This window comes from Melospiza melodia, chromosome 18 (genome assembly GCF_035770615.1).
Source record: "Melospiza melodia melodia isolate bMelMel2 chromosome 18, bMelMel2.pri, whole genome shotgun sequence".
Lineage (NCBI taxonomy): Eukaryota > Metazoa > Chordata > Aves > Passeriformes > Passerellidae > Melospiza > Melospiza melodia.
The window spans coordinates 15,121,716-15,136,793 of NC_086211.1; the positions used below are offsets into that span (position 1 = coordinate 15,121,716).

Genomic DNA, 15,078 nt, shown 5'->3' on the forward strand with positions numbered 1-15,078 from the left:
AAAGGCTTGTTGATCCTTCTGCGCCACCAAATCCTTCCCCAACCCCCCCGTTGCAATGCTGCCCATGGGAGCTCAGTGAACTCTCTGCTCCTGTTTGCTGCTCCTTTCCATCCTCAACTGGACAAGCCACCTGCCACAGCAGCAGCTCACAGTGTGGTGGGTGTTGCTGTAAAGGATGCCCATTTCTTAGGGCATCTTGCATGATTTTGGGTCCAAATCCTGCTTAAGACACACCCAGCTGTGTATCCCGAGCTTCACTTTGATGTTTCCTTAGAACTGCTTGATAGCTGATCCATCTGTAAATTGCTGTCTGGTGATTTAGTTGGGTTCAAGCAACAACATGTTGATCATTTGTGTGGTTTTGGCTATAAAACCAGGAATGCCAAGTATATTCTGGTTAAATCTTTAGTTTCTTCTATAAACAAGTATTCCCCTATTGGAGATTAGGGGAAGCAGTCACTTTAATAACACTGAACAATGTCTGCCCAAGAACAGGAGGCCTCACTTCCCCTTTCCAATGATGGGTGGAAGAAAGGATGCAAATAAAAGGCTGAGAGAAGGTAGAAGGATCACACATGGAAATAAATCCAGGCAGTTTGTTCAGTGATATGAGAAGATAACCCAGATCACCTTGAGTCACCTGCTGACTTCTCTCCCTTGCAGCTACTCCATTGACTCAGGAATCCAGAGCATCTCTGTAGCAAACTCCTCTGGCTTGGGGCTGACAATCAGTGGTGGATCCAACAGGCCTGATGGGCCCATGATTTATGTCCAAGAGCTTTTGCCAGATGGGGACTGTTACAAAGTAAGTGTCGAGACCCTCGGGAGCTCTGCCATGGGCACCTTTCCTACAGGCTGTGGCTGTTCTGAAGCAGCTTTTCTAGGAGTAGATGGATAATTGCATGGACTAATGAGGATCTGTGTTGCAGGAGAAGGCTTTGGGCAGAGATGTCCCTTCTCAATGCTGTGTCTTTCTCCCTGTTTGTTTAGGACGGTCGGCTCCGACCTGGAGACCAACTCATTGCCATCAACAGAGATTCTCTGGTGGGCAGCACACATGAGGAGGCCAGAAAAATAATTGAAAAAGCCAAATTCAGGTAGGCATAGAAAGTATTTCCTGTCATCATCAGGTGCTGCTGAGTCTTAGGCAGAACACTTCATACCAAGGTTTGGCTTCAAGGGCACTATTAGCCTTAAATGATTCTTTAAGGTGGTCACATCAGGAAATCTTGAAGGCATGGATCATTCTGAAGTGTAATCCAGACCTTCCTGATTTTCTGGGCCTCATGAGTATCTCCTATCACTGCTTTGAAACAGAACTGAAGTTAAAGAAGGGGAAAAAAGGAGACTCAGGAGAGATCTTATGGATATGTACAAGAGGGTGGAGCCAGGTGGGGATTGGGCTTTTTTCCCAATTAACAAATGACAGGACAAGAGGAAACAGCCTTGAGTAGTGACAGGGGATGTTTAGATTGGATATTAGGAAAAACTTCTTTCATGGAAAGGGTTGTAAAGCCCTTGGCACAGGCTGCCCAGGGCAGTGGTGGAATCACCTAGAGGTGTTCAAAAGCCATGGAGATGTGGCACTTGGGGACATGGGTCAGTGGTGGCCTTAGCAGTACCCAGAAAATTATGGAACTCGATGATCTGAGGGGTCTTTCCCAACTTTAACCATTCCATGATTCAATGGATTGCAGCTGGTGGAGATCCAGCAGCACTGGTGCAGGCTACTCAGGCTTAGGTCAGGTTATCCTGGAGACAGAACCACAAGCATGGGAGCTCTGCAAATTTGTGCCTTTTGTTTGGCTAATAAGATGTTGTGTGTTTGTTGTTTGTTGAAGACACGAGGGAAGCACAGAAGTGGCCTTTATCCCTGGGAGGGGACGGTTACACCCTGGCCTGTCAGTGCACAGCAACAGCCCATCCCCACCTCCAAAGGCTCTGGGGAATGGCCTGAGCTCCTGCAGGCTGAAGGTCCACGTGAGGTCCCCAGAGGTAGGTGGAAATTCATCTCTAAAGAGGTGTGATAGCAATCCTGGAGACAGATACCAATCCTTGATCAGAGAACTCTTCTTCAGGGAGTCCCAGGTAATACTTCTAAAAATCCAGTGGGAAGTCTGTGCTGTTGATGTATTTACCTGCAGGCAGATGTTTTAAATCTGAAGTAATTTCTTCTCTCTTGGGTTTGAGACAGAGATGGATCTGTGGAGGTAATGACAGGAGTTTCATCTTCAGGGCCTGCATTCAGACCTGTTTCAAGAGTCTCAGGTTTAAAAAAAAAACAAAGCCTTTCTGTGGATAGAACCTGCATCTCATTCAGCAGCAGCCATAGGGCTGGAAGGGATCTCTGGAGCCAGTTTGATCTAGGCTCCTAGCCAAAGGCAGGCACAACTCTTTATTCTCCAAGCCCTGTGATGAGGATGAATCCCCAGCATTCCTGCACAGCCCATTCCTGCTCCTGACTGCTCTAATGATAAGCCAGGCTCGTTCCTGCTGCAAAGCCAAGCTCCACTTTGTGTTTGCAGAGCAGTGCTCGAGCTGTGAATGGCTGGACAGGGTTTAACCACACAACCCTCAGGGTCTGCAGCTCCACTCTGTGCATTTGTCACTCCCCTCCTGGACTGGTGCCGTGCTGGGTGTCCTTTCTGCCCTCTTCCACACAAATTTCCTTCAAAAGAGGCTGGCTGGATGTTCCTTTCATACAAGACCATTCACAAAACACCTAGCTTTCCAGACCTGTGGGGACACAGACTTACATGAATGTCACCTATGTGTTGCCTTTGGGTGCCCCAGGCTGGAGATGTGCCCTGGAAAGGCACCAGAGCCCCTGGAGCTGTGGCTGGGTACTGTGGTTGGAGCCCTCACCCCCAGCTTGTGATGCTGTGTATGAAATCCCACCATTGGCTGGACAGATTTGGCTCCTTTCCTCACTTTGCTGCTGAAAGATGGAACTTCTAATGAGGTGTGGACTCGCACACCAGGGAAAGAGTGCCCAGTCAGATGTGCTGCCTGTCTGTATGTCCTCACACCAGTCCTGTGCCCTCTTGGCACCCAAGTCCCCAACTGTGTCACAGCTCTCTTGGTGGTGTTCACTCTTGGATTATTTTTCCCTCTTCCTTGTGCTCTCAGCCATGACATAGCCCACAAGAAAGGGTGTGAACTGATCTCAGCTTCCTGCCCTGCTCGCTGGGATAATGATGGGTTTGGGGTAAATATCACACCTGGCTGTGGCCAGACTTGGGACCTCCCTGCTGGATTGGATGCAGAGCTTCAGGGAGATCCTCTGTGGAGAAACCAGGCAAGGCCAAAACCAGCCCCAGCACGCAGGCACAGTTACAGAAAGGACAGAACTGTTTGTGTGTGACCAGAGGTTTTGGGGTGGCTCAGCCTGTGCCAGGTGCTCCCAGAGAAACCCCTGGAATCTCTTTAGGTTCACCTGCACAAGGGATGGATGTGGTGCCCTCATGGCTCTGCCTTGAACTCTATCTCCTGCTCATTATTTAGACCAACAGATTCTCCTTAGCAACTGTCTGTGCCATTTTGTCTTGTTTTTCTAGAATAGACGTGAAAATCCTTTTCCTGTGCCTTCTTTGTCTCCAGACATTTGCCCACCAGAGCTCACAGTCTCAGGTGAGTCCTGCTCAACCATTCCCTTTGTGTGGGTGACAAACAGCTGTGGCTCCTCAGAGCTGAGGAAATTACAGAATCACAGAATGGATTGCCTTGGAAGGGACTTTAAAGCCTGGCTCATCTCATCCCCTGCCATGGCAGGGACAAATTTCACTATTCCAAACTGCTCCAAACCCTGCCCAGCCTGGCCTTGGGCACTGCCAGGGATCCAGGGGCAGCCACAGCTGCTCTGGGCACCCTGTGCCAGGGCCTTCCCACCCTCACAGGGAACAATTCCTTCCTGATATCCCATCCATCCCTGCCCTCTGGCAGTGCAAAGCCATTCCTCTTGTCCTATCACCACATTTTTATCAGTGTTTATACTGCTGGAGTGGAATTTAATGGAGTGATAGTGACACTCAGCCTGCTCAGAGAGAGGGCAGGCAGCAGCTTGGTTTACTCAGTCAGTAGTGATTATATCCATGTTTGCCCATAGTAGCAAAACTCTTTAGTAAGGCACTCAAGAACTGAGGTATTCAAGAAGACAAATTCCTGCACTCTCAGCCTGTGGTTCACTTGCGGCAGTGGCTTTGCCCACCTAAACATGCAGCAGGTTCTCCACAGGCCACATTCCCTTCTGGGGGTAATGGGGGGTCTTGGGCACACAGCATAAAGGCAGTCAGGTAGAGAGTCAGGATGTACACAGCAACCCTGGGCTCTGAACAGGTTTTGAGAATGCCCTCAATTGGCCAAACTGGGAAATGGCTTAGAGATGTTAAATAAATCAGATTTATCTCTACATCCAAGCTTCAGTTTTTGCTTATTTTCCATTCTGTGTTTCATCTTTATGCTCTGGGTCTCCTGAGCTCTTACCTTTTGTGGAGAGAACCACTCTGTTCATCCAACAGTGTGGCAGCAGTGAGGGGTGAACCTGAATCACCCTGCAGCTTCCCAAATCCCTTAATGCTATTGAGGGAACCTCAGTAATCCCCAGAGCCCAGGAGTCAACCTCCACAAGGTACCACACACCTCTGTGAGAGGAAGGTTACTCCTGCCCTGAGGGAAAGATGGATTTACCCAACAAATCCTGAACAAGTGCTGCCCACCATTCTTGCAGCCTCAAATCCAACAGCCCTTCCTTCCCTGTGCTTACAAATCCCTGTGCCTTGCTGCAATTCTCTGGAAGGCTGAGAGCAAGCCCTGGAGCTAAACTGTGTTTAGTCCATCCCTGAGAGCAGCAGGAGATGGGGCAGCTGCTCCCAGGGATGCCTGGCTCACCTTGGGCAAGCTCAGCTCTGCCTTCCTTGCTGCCCTGGAGAGTCCCTGGGATGGGGATGAGCTCTGTCCTCCCTTCCTGAGCACCCTGCAGGTGCCAGGGACACTCTCAGGTGGCCACTACAGACAGCCAGTCCTGGTGATGGGGACAGAGCAGCCCAGTACCAGCAGTGACCCACCCATGGCCTGACTTAGCTGGGGATTTGCTCACTCCAGGATTTGAGTGTGGGATGCCAAGGAGGCTTTGTGCCAGTGTTGTCATCCACGGAGACAAAGTGACTCTGAAAGAACCACAGGCTGGGAGCCTGGGCCAGGCAGTGCCTCTCTCTGGGTGCCTGATGGATGCCCTGGATATGGCTGTGTCCAGAGCTGACAGCACATGGAGCTAATCCTGATTAGCCATGGCTCCAAGGGTAATGGCTCTGCCCTTGAACTTGGAGAGGGAAGTGCTGGTGGCTGATCCAGCAAACCCATTTGCTGCCTCTTGCTGCTTCCCAGCTGCTGGCCTTAGCAGAGCAGATGGAGGTCTGGATTAGGAGGATTATGCAGCTCCTCTGCTACTCACTGCCTTCTCCTGGCACCTGGGCCCTGCCCCGATGGCCAGGAGGGCGAGGTGAGGGAGAAATGCTGCAGGGATTCCAGAGGAGCTGTGGGACTTGGCCAAACAGAGCTCCCTGTGATGTTATCCAGACCCAAGCAGCAACAGGAATTGCTCCCTGGGCAAATCTCATGACTGGCACCAGAAGGAAGCTTGTCACCTGGGCTGAAGGTCTGAGGGTGGGCAGGGGCAGGCACAGACACCCTGCACCCTCCTGGAGTCTGGGTGGGCTCTCCAGGAGCAGTAACACCTCCTGCAGCCCTCCTCCCAGGGGGTACCATGGTTCCTTACAGGCAAGGGTTAATCATAATGGAGAAGGTGGGGTTGCCTCTAGGGATGGGCTTTTGTGCTCTGAACCATTTCAGCAGTGCTGGCAATGCTGAGCCAGCTGTTGGCAGCTGGATCCTCCAGCTCATGGCAGCTTTTCACCAGTTCAGCAGCTGCTGCCTCTGGGTCTCTCTGCCTCTGTGCCTGCCTCACAGCACATGTGGCTCCTGCCCAAAACCCCTGCCTGCCCAGCTGAGGGGAAAAGGGTTCAAGGCTTTTTGCAGTCTTGGGGAGGGAAAAAACCTCAGAGTGGTGCTTTTCCACATCACTTTTAATCTGTTCATTCCTATGGGTGTCAGGAATTCTTTCTGTTTTGTTTAATCAGAGTAGACAAGAACCAGGCAGATTTTAATTCATTTTTTTCACAGTTCACCATAACTCCAAAACTCCACAAAACTTTTTGTGATTGAAGATTTCCAAAGTGCTGGAAGTTTTTTGCAGTTCTTTGTCCCTGGATGAAACATCTCGCTTTAAACCATGCAGAAGCCTAGTTTCAGAAGGATTTTCCCCAGTATCCAATCTTTCCAAGAGAGGCCTAGTTCAGCCTTCCAGAGCTGGTTTAAGTAAATCCTGGACTTGGATTTTTGCCCTGCTGCACACACTTTACATTTCATGCAACAAGAGGTCTGAATTTTGCTTTGCAGACACCTCTACCCAAATGCTTCCCCATTAATCTTTGGTTTTGATTTTTCAGCACCTGCTTCAGGTTCTAACTACAAAGCAGCTTCAGGCACCAAACCCAAAGTAGCCCTGGATCCCCACATCCGGCTCAAGGATGGAAAACTGGAACTGGTGAGTGGCAGGGTCCCTGTCCCCAGGGCAAGGTCTCCTCCTTGTGCACTGTGCAGGAAATAGTCCAGCTTCAGCTGAGCTTGCTGCAGGTTACGAGGGTGAAAGATCCTGACTGTGTCCAAAGGGGCATTTAAACATGCCTTGGCTCATCTTGGCTATTTCTTGGTGCTCCATGAAGCTCCAGAATTCATTTCCTGGCAGCTGCACCTCCTTTAGACATCATGCCATCGGCTAAGGTTGTGCCCTCCAAACTTTTGGTGCCGCTGTCACTGCCAGGGTGACCTCAGGCAGCCTGGTGTGCGGGAGGGGAGGCTGAGACAGGAGTTATCCCATCGAGATTCTCCCATCGCTTTGTGGAGAACACATTCCATGGGCATGGAGCGGAGCTGCCCATCTGCTCACCGAGACCCCGGGGAGGGACAGGGTGGTTCTCCAGTCTGGCACCTTGGGTTATTCCGGCGTTTGAGGGGGGACATGGGGACAGGGCCACCACGGAGGCCCCGATGTGACGAACATCTGCTGCCCCCCGACGGCAGCGCCGCGGAGCCGCTCTCGGAGCCCGGGATTCTCCCGAAGCGGATCCAGGGTGGCATCGGCACAGCGACCTCTGCTCCTCAGGCTGGCAGGAGCGCAGCGCTTGGCTCCGCTTCTCAAAGCTCTGTTAGCTTTGGGGGGTGACACCGACTGGCGCAGCCCGAGGTGGCTTTGGGGCGGCCAATATCCCAAAGTGAGGGAGCCCGCAGCAGTGCCTTGCTCAGGGGGGTGAGCAGAGGAGCAGGAGGGGGGAATGGGACAGCAGAGGGATCCCAGGACTCGGTGCTGGTGCTGGGAAGGTGAGCGAGGATCCCTCCGAGCCCCTTCCCAAGGAATTTCCTGTGAGCAGGAGCTGCGAGTGCAGCCTGGCACTCGAGCGTTTCACTCGGGCTCTTTCCCAGAGTCTGCTCGACTTTGTCTTTTAAAAGCTTTCAGCTGCTGCTGCCAGCAGGGAAGCGGGGCTTGCACAGGCTGATCTGCTTCTGTGTGCTGCCCTGAGGTTGGGCTGATAAACATCAGGAGAAGTTAGGGCATCAGGAGTAATGAGAGAGCAAAACATGCAGTGGAGGAGCAAAATGTTTGAATGTCTCCTCTCTCCATGAGAAACACTCTGTTAATAGCTTTTATCTCCCTGGTCCCAAACACAATTTCTGAGCAGTAAGGGAAAGGAGAGCCTGAGTTCTTGCCAGCTGAGTCTTGCTGAAACTCCACTGGCTTTTGATAAAAGTCCTGAAAACTCATTGGAGCAGCAAATCTGATTGCAGATAAAATGTTCTTGGAGGGATGTGAACCTGTGTTCAGGAACAGACATTTCTGTACACGTGCAACAAAGGAGAGACTGCAAATCCAATCCAAGCCTGTTCCTTTGGGAGATGCTGCCTGGAGAAACCCAGCACCAAGTGTCTTCCCAGTGCTTACCCCAAAGAATTGCTTTTCCAGTATTTTTCTTTTTAAAGGCTCCTTGTTTCTGCTCAAGGTTCTGCAGTACCTTGGTCTGGATGTGACTGAGGAGAAGAAGAGGCAGCTCAGGCAAAGCCTGACCACAGACTCGCAGGGGACTGTGGCCTATGGAGGTGAGCAGGGGCTCTGCCCAGGGAGATCTGACATTTCTGTGCAGCTTCACTGGCAGCTAAAAAGGGAAAAAGGGACAGAAGTGGCTGGTGAGACACCTGCCTGGGTAGGGATGGAGCCTATAAAGAGGGGAAGTCACAAACACAAAAGGAGGCATTCTGTAGAATCATGGAATGCTGGAAGGGGTTGGGTTGGATGGGATCTCAAAATTCATCTCATTCCATCAGACACCTTCCACTATCCCAGCTGCTCCAAGAGGACACTTCCAGGGAAGGATCTGCCACAGCTTCACTGTGAAACCTGTGCCAGGGCCTCACTGCCCTCACAGGGAAGAATTTATTCCTAACATCTAATCTAAACCTACTCTCTGTCAGTTTAAAGCCATTCCCATTGTCCTATCATGGGTAAAATCAGACTAAAACAAAGCTGGTGCAAGGGTTTACTTTCCTTAAAATCCCAGTTTTCCCAGCAGGAAAATGAAACACACAAAATGAAAGCCAGTTCTGCTTTCTGTGGCCTTCCAGAGCATGGCTGGCCCACAGGGTCAGCTTCCCTAAAGGCTTTCAGCAAAAATCCCAAACCATCAGCAATGTCCCCAGCAGAGAGAACAGTCACAAGGCATCTGGATCAATGTTTTGTGCAGAGGGAGGGATGGCACACAGAACCACAGCCCTCTCCTTTGAGTGACTGGAGCTGTAGTTAGGGGAAACAGAAATGAGGATGATTGGGGGTATTTAGCAATGTGCTGCTTTTGCACAGAGACTCTGGCTCCTGCTGCAGCCCAGGCACCATCCAGGACAGGCTTCAAGGTGGCACCCTGTGAACCTCATGGAGTTCAACAAGGCCAAGTGCATGTTCTGCACCTGGGTTAGGGCAGCTGCAAGCACAAACCCAGGCTGGGCAGAGAAGGGAAGGAAAGCAGCCCTGGGGGAGGATTTGGGGTGTTGGAGGGTGAGAGCTGGACCTGCCCTGGCTGGGAGCACCCAGAACCCCCCCTGGGCTGGGCTGAGCCCTGCTATGGGCAGCAGGGAAGGGGGGGATTCTGCCCCTCAGGTGAGACCCCACCTGCAGAGCTGCCTCCAGCTTGTGGGACACCTCAGAGCCCCTGCCAGGGCCTGAAGGGGCTCCAGGAGAGCTGCAGAGGGACTGGGGACAAGGGATGGAGGGACAGGACACAGGGAATGGCTCCCACTGCCAGAGGGCAGGGATGGATGGGATATTGGGAATTGGGAATTGTTCCCTGTGAGGGTGGGCAGGCCCTGGCACAGGGTGCCCAGAGCAGCTGTGGCTGCCCCTGGATCCCTGGCAGTGCCCAAGGCCAGGCTGGGCAGGGCTGGGAGCAGCCTGGGACAGTGGGAGGTGTCCCTGCCATGGCAGGGGGTGGAATAAGATCATCTTTATGGTCCCTTTGTGCCCAAACCATTCCATGTTTCTGTGATTCTGGGACCCTGGTGCCACCTCCCTGATGGTCCCCACCTGTCCCACACAGGCCATTCTGCTGTGCCTTCCTTCATGTCTGAAAGAAAATTAATGTGGATTTTCAAACTTGTAAATTTAACACCTTTTCTAAGTAATGAACTCACTGAGTTGAGTTTTTGTTTAAATCAGCGACGTGAGAAAGGGCAGCAGGTGCCTTTTTTCAGAGAAATGTGGGTTTAGCCTAAAATTTTAAAACTTTCAGAACCACAGTCGTCAAAACTCCCCTGTGAAAATATCTGGGGTTTTCTGGGTGTTAAAAATGTCGCTTTTTTCAGTTGGATTAGAAACAGGAGTATGATAAAGTCTGTCAACAACTCATTTAAGCTTGATGGGGTTGCTGACAAACCCAGGATTATTAGAGAAACCTGTCTGGCATCTCTAAACCCTGGATGGCCCCAAAACCAGTGGCATTTTCCCCTAACCCACAGCAATTTTCTCTTTTAGCCTGGTAAAAACTGCTTGTTTCTCACAGATGTTCTCCAAGCACTCAGGGATCTGATGCAGGAGGAGCTGGATGAGGCTGGTCTGGATTCCAGCTCTGTGCTCTTCACTCAGCACGAAGTGGCCAATTTGCTGGATACATCAGCTTTTCACTCCCTGGTCAGTCACCCCAAAGCTCTGCTACATTGAATCCATGGAATTCTGAGATGGGAAGAGCTAAATTACAATTTTCTGGTTGTTCTAGAGTTAGAAAGACAAAGCAGAACTATTAATTAATCATTTTTTAATAGAAAATTCCATAAAAGACCTCAAACTTCTCATTTGTAATAAGGAAAGAAGAGTATCTATGGGATAATATGAGGAAGCAGCCTGGCAGTTATGCAGAAGGAGAAATAGCCATAATTAATCAATTCTAAGTAATTTCATCTGGTTCACAAAGTGAAAATTCACTCTAGCTCAGCCACATCAGCAATGATGGGGATCAGAGAGTGAAATTCTGTGGGGCAAAATGAACCATGCTGGAGCTGAATTATTTAATGTGCCTTTTGATCTATTGCATAAAAACGCTGACTCCCTTTTTAGGTGATTCTGATTCAATGTGTGATGAGTCTGTCCCTCTCCTTGCAGACCTTTGACTCTCTCAACTGCAATGGCAGCGAGGACCTGGAGCAGCTGCAGCTGGAGATGAGGGATCTGCGGCACGAAGTCCGCAGGCTGAAGGTTCAGAGCAGATTTCTTGGCTGGGATTTCTTGCTGTAGCTCTCTGTGGGGGTAATGGGGTGGCCTGTCCCTCTGGAGAAGTCACCAGTTTGCATTCTGTGCATTCCTCAGTCACACAGGAGCCTCTCATCCTCCACTCTCCTTAATTGCCTCTTTCTCGCTCTCAACCTCAAAGGAAAACTTATTTGTACTCAAAGAAGCAGGCCCTTCTCAGCAGGGAGTTAACATATTTAAAAAGCAGCTCTCATTAAGAATTCCAGTGTGTGATTAACAGAAGCAGCACCTGTCCTCTCACCCTCACCTGGCTGTGAGCGCCTCAGCTGTGTCCAGGTGGAATTCTGCAGGTCACAGCTCTAAAAGCTCTCCCTGTGTGGGGACAAAGTGCACAGAACTTCTGTTAAATAGCATTCTGGTGGGTAGGGACATTCTAGAAAATGTCCTGTCATCTGTTGCTCCTAATCTGGTGAAAATATTTCCCACAGTCTCTCCTGAGAGAAGTGGAGAGCAGCAAGAAGTCGATGGAGGATGAGCTTCAGCGGCTAAACCAAGTTAGTGGAGGGACTTCTGGGCTGCTGGGGTGGGTTTGGGGGTGGGTTTGGCAGCTGAGGGGGACGTGGGGTGCTCATCAGAAGTTCCTGGTGCTTGCAGAAGGCGCTGGGGTTCCTGTCAGAGAACAGGAGCCTGCACAGCAAACTGCAGATGGCCGAGGTGGTGCAGAGACAGGCCCACAGTGCCGAGCAGGACTATGAGGAAGTGATCCACCTGCTGGAGGCTGAAATTGCAGAACTGAAGATGCAGCTGGCAGGGAAAAAAGCAAAGCATGTCTCTGAAATAGAGGTAATGCAACCCCCTGGAAAAACCCACAGCCCTTCAGACTCTTCTTCTGTGGGTTCATAGTGTCATGGAATGATTTGGGCCAGAAGAGATCATAAAGCTCATCTCAGTCCAACCCTCTGCCATGGGCAGGGACTCCTTCCACTACCCCAGGTTGTTCCAAGCCCCGTCCAACCTGGTCTTGGACACTTCCAGGGATGGGGCAGCCACAACTAACTAAGGTCACTCTCCTTCTATTTACACAGGCCACAACTAACTAAGGTTACCCTCCTTCTATTTACACAGGAGAAAATGAAATAGCACATAGATCATTTGCTGTGTGGGACCACAAGGCCAACACAGTCTCTGGATCTGTGTTATAATTTGCACAACTTCCACTGTCCCTTCCCAAATGCCCCAAACTGTTGTTTCCAAAAGCCAAGGCTGGAGCATCACCAGCCCCTTTCTCCTCCTGCTGTGTCCCTGTGTCAGGAGGACATCCTGGAGCTGAGGAGGCAGCTGTCCCTGGCTGATGGCCAGCTACGAAAATCCGAAGTGTCGCGGAAGCGCCTGGAGATCTGCAATAGGAAACTGCTCCTGTTTGTGCAGGTGAGGTGTGCACCTGCCCACTGCTGCAGCATCACCAGGGCCCCTTTCCTTCAGGGTGCTTTTGCAAGTCCAATCAACTTCCTGCTCCATAAGCAAGAGGGTTTTTTTTCCCTCTCTTACCCAAAAAAGTCACTGTGTGTTGGTTAGGAGGAAGCAGGGGATGAGCTCAGATCTCCTCATCCCCCTGGGAGCAATGCAAACTCTGTGGTGCAGGTTTTGCTGGTGGCTCTGCTCTTCCTGGCTCCCTGTGCTGAGGCTGATGTCAAAATCACCCATGCTCACCTTCCCTTGCTATAGCTCTATAAATAGGAACCTGGAGAGTGGCTTTGCTCTTCCAGCGCTTTTCCCCTTGGATTTCCTGTAAAATCTCAGATTTTAATGCTTCATTTGATGGGTTTTCCACTTCATTCCCTATATTGGGAACACCAGTCTGTGTCATAAATAAACTGGCCAGCATGGGAAGCATTAGTAGTCAGTGTATCTGCCACGACTACTGGTGGCCTGTCCCAAGAACTCCTGAAATCAAGCAGAAACAGTGGAGCAAAAGGAAATGTAGATGCTGTGTCAATGTAGATGCTGTGTCCTCTGCTCCAGAGAAGGAAGAATTAAATGCTCCAGAGCTTCAGCACTATCTGCTAGAGCCTGTGCAGTTTGGGGTCAGACTTTGGAAATATATCTCCCAGGGTCAAACATCACAGGATTTTGAGCACTGGAGCAAAATGTCTTCATTTTTCCTCCACCCCTGAGTGGTGCTGGAGAAGTGCATGGTAGTGAGAGCTTACACGTGCAGGTCCAGCCCAGGAGCCAGGGGCTGCTGGCAGCCGTGATCACTGAAATGCAGCCTGCAAAATTATTCCTTGGAAGAGGATTTTTGTGTTGCATTTCATGTGTTTTAGCAGTGGTATTAAAATGCAGAATTCAGATGTGTCTGTAAATTCATGAATGCTGCCTGAGCTGCAAAAGGCCTTGAGATATTTGCTTCAAGGGCAATGAATAAGCAGAAGCTGATTACTGTCATATTAAATCTGATCATCAGGAAAAACCCATGGGGTTTGTTCTCAGGAATTATTCATTCCTACAAGTTTGAAACCTTTTTTTTTTTTTTTTCTGTTGCATGACAGAACATTTACAAGGTCTTGAGCACACACAGTCATTTACCAGATGAGAAAAGGTAGGAGATGGCTTCTGGGCTGGGAATGGTGAACAGCAACATGAAATGTCCTTTTCTGACCTTTCTCTGGGGAAGGTGCTTCACACGTAACCTACCCAGAGTTTCTAAACACACTTTCACTTTGGAAGTGAAACCATGTGAGAAAGATGATCTGGAGGCTGCTGGTGGGTTGATGCTGGGGGAATTGGGCCTGTGTTTAGGCTTTTTTTGGGAGTGAGGAGCTGAAACTCAGCTTGGGTTAAATTGCTCTTGTCAGCAGAGACCCCAAGCAGGTTGTTTCAGAGCAGCACAGTTTTGACCCACCTGCTTTTCCAAACATAAACCAGTTTTGGCTCCCGGACCACATCCTTTTTATCAGCAGTTAGAGCAGACAGAGTGTAAGCAAGGAGCTCTCCAGACTCTCAGCTGCATGAATAGCTGCAGAAACAGAGCTCAGGCTTCTGGACTCCCCTCCAACCTGAGCCTGTCTCCTATCACTTGGGCATAAATGTACCACAACTCTATGTGTGTTTTTAACTGATTAAATCATTGAAAAGTCACTGTCCCATCGATAATGACCTTTAAAAGCCAGTTTTTAAGAGGGATGGAAATCAGTTTTTAAGTATCCAAGTTGGTTCTTTCTAATATAATGCGGGGGAAATGCTTTTGACAAATTCTGAAGAGTACTTTGCTATTTTTCTGTAACAAAGCAATGCAAGTGTGTCTAACAGACACTTTAATGTGAAGGGATGGAGATGCAACCCCCCCAAACACACAGAATTTATGTAGCAGATCCTTCCTGAGAGGCTGGCCAGGATTGTCAATGCCCATTCTCTGACAGAACTATTGATGGCACTTTCCGTATTTATAAGCGTCAACCATGAAACAGAAGAGGATAAAACAGATGCAGTCTCAGACACATCTCTTCCACCTTCAGATCTTGTTGACCTTTTGCTATCAGAAGCTAAAGAGCTGTTAGCACCAATCCTCTCCAACAAGGACGGTAAGCACTAAATGAACCAGAGAAAGCTGAATCCCAGCAAGTCCCAGGGATCTTTGCCAGTGTTATTGGCAGTTTCCAGCACCTTCCATATTTTTCCATACCAGTTGAGCCTCCCTGATTCTCTCATGCTCACTGGGATGTAATTACCCTATATCCATGTGACTCATCTGTGGATCTGCAATGCAGAGTCGCAGGGTATGGAGTCAAAGACTTGTGCCCAGGGCCAGAGGAAAGTTGTTTATCCAGGGGGAAAGCCCTGACAGGCAGGAGGAGGGTTTCACAGAATCACTATAATGATGGTTGAAAGGGACTGCTGGAGATAAGAACTTCTGCTCCAGGTAGGGCCATCCCAGTAGAGGGGATCTGCAGTGGGTTTAGCCAGCCAGGATGGAGATCCACAGCCTTCCTGGATGGTGTTCCCTCACTGCTCTGTGACAAAGATGTTCCCAGCACCAGCCTGAGCTCCCCCAGGGGCAGCCCGTGGCCTCTGCCCCTACTTACACCAGCTGCCCTGCCAAAAACAGCTCAGCTCCACAGCCTTTAATTTCCCTGATGTGGCAGTGGGGGCTGTGAAGTTGCCTCCTGGCCTCCTCTTTGCCAGGCTAAACCAGCCCAGCTCCCTCAGCCCTCCCCAGCCTCTCCCTGCAGGCCTGGAGC

The 15,078-nt window shown here is 50.2% G+C and overlaps 1 protein-coding gene across 2 annotated transcripts in view; it reads left to right on the plus strand.

The window, feature by feature from the left end:
• The window catches only part of LOC134426352 (syntaxin-binding protein 4-like), a 49,679-nt gene that overhangs the window by 32,374 nt on the left and 2,227 nt on the right, over window positions 1-15,078 (plus strand). The window contains exons 8-20 of one of the 2 annotated variants that reach the window (XM_063171296.1): window positions 664-805; window positions 991-1,097; window positions 1,842-1,995; window positions 3,558-3,630; window positions 6,504-6,601; window positions 8,112-8,208; window positions 10,158-10,285; window positions 10,754-10,846; window positions 11,329-11,394; window positions 11,495-11,683; window positions 12,152-12,268; window positions 13,390-13,439; window positions 14,291-14,421. In XM_063171296.1, coding sequence (XP_063027366.1) covers window positions 664-805; window positions 991-1,097; window positions 1,842-1,995; window positions 3,558-3,630; window positions 6,504-6,601; window positions 8,112-8,208; window positions 10,158-10,285; window positions 10,754-10,846; window positions 11,329-11,394; window positions 11,495-11,683; window positions 12,152-12,268; window positions 13,390-13,439; window positions 14,291-14,421 — 1,445 coding nt within the window. The remainder of the gene's footprint in view (window positions 1-663; window positions 806-990; window positions 1,098-1,841; window positions 1,996-3,557; window positions 3,631-6,503; window positions 6,602-8,111; window positions 8,209-10,157; window positions 10,286-10,753; window positions 10,847-11,328; window positions 11,395-11,494; window positions 11,684-12,151; window positions 12,269-13,389; window positions 13,440-14,290; window positions 14,422-15,078) is intronic. The other variant, XM_063171297.1, reaches the window with a different exon arrangement.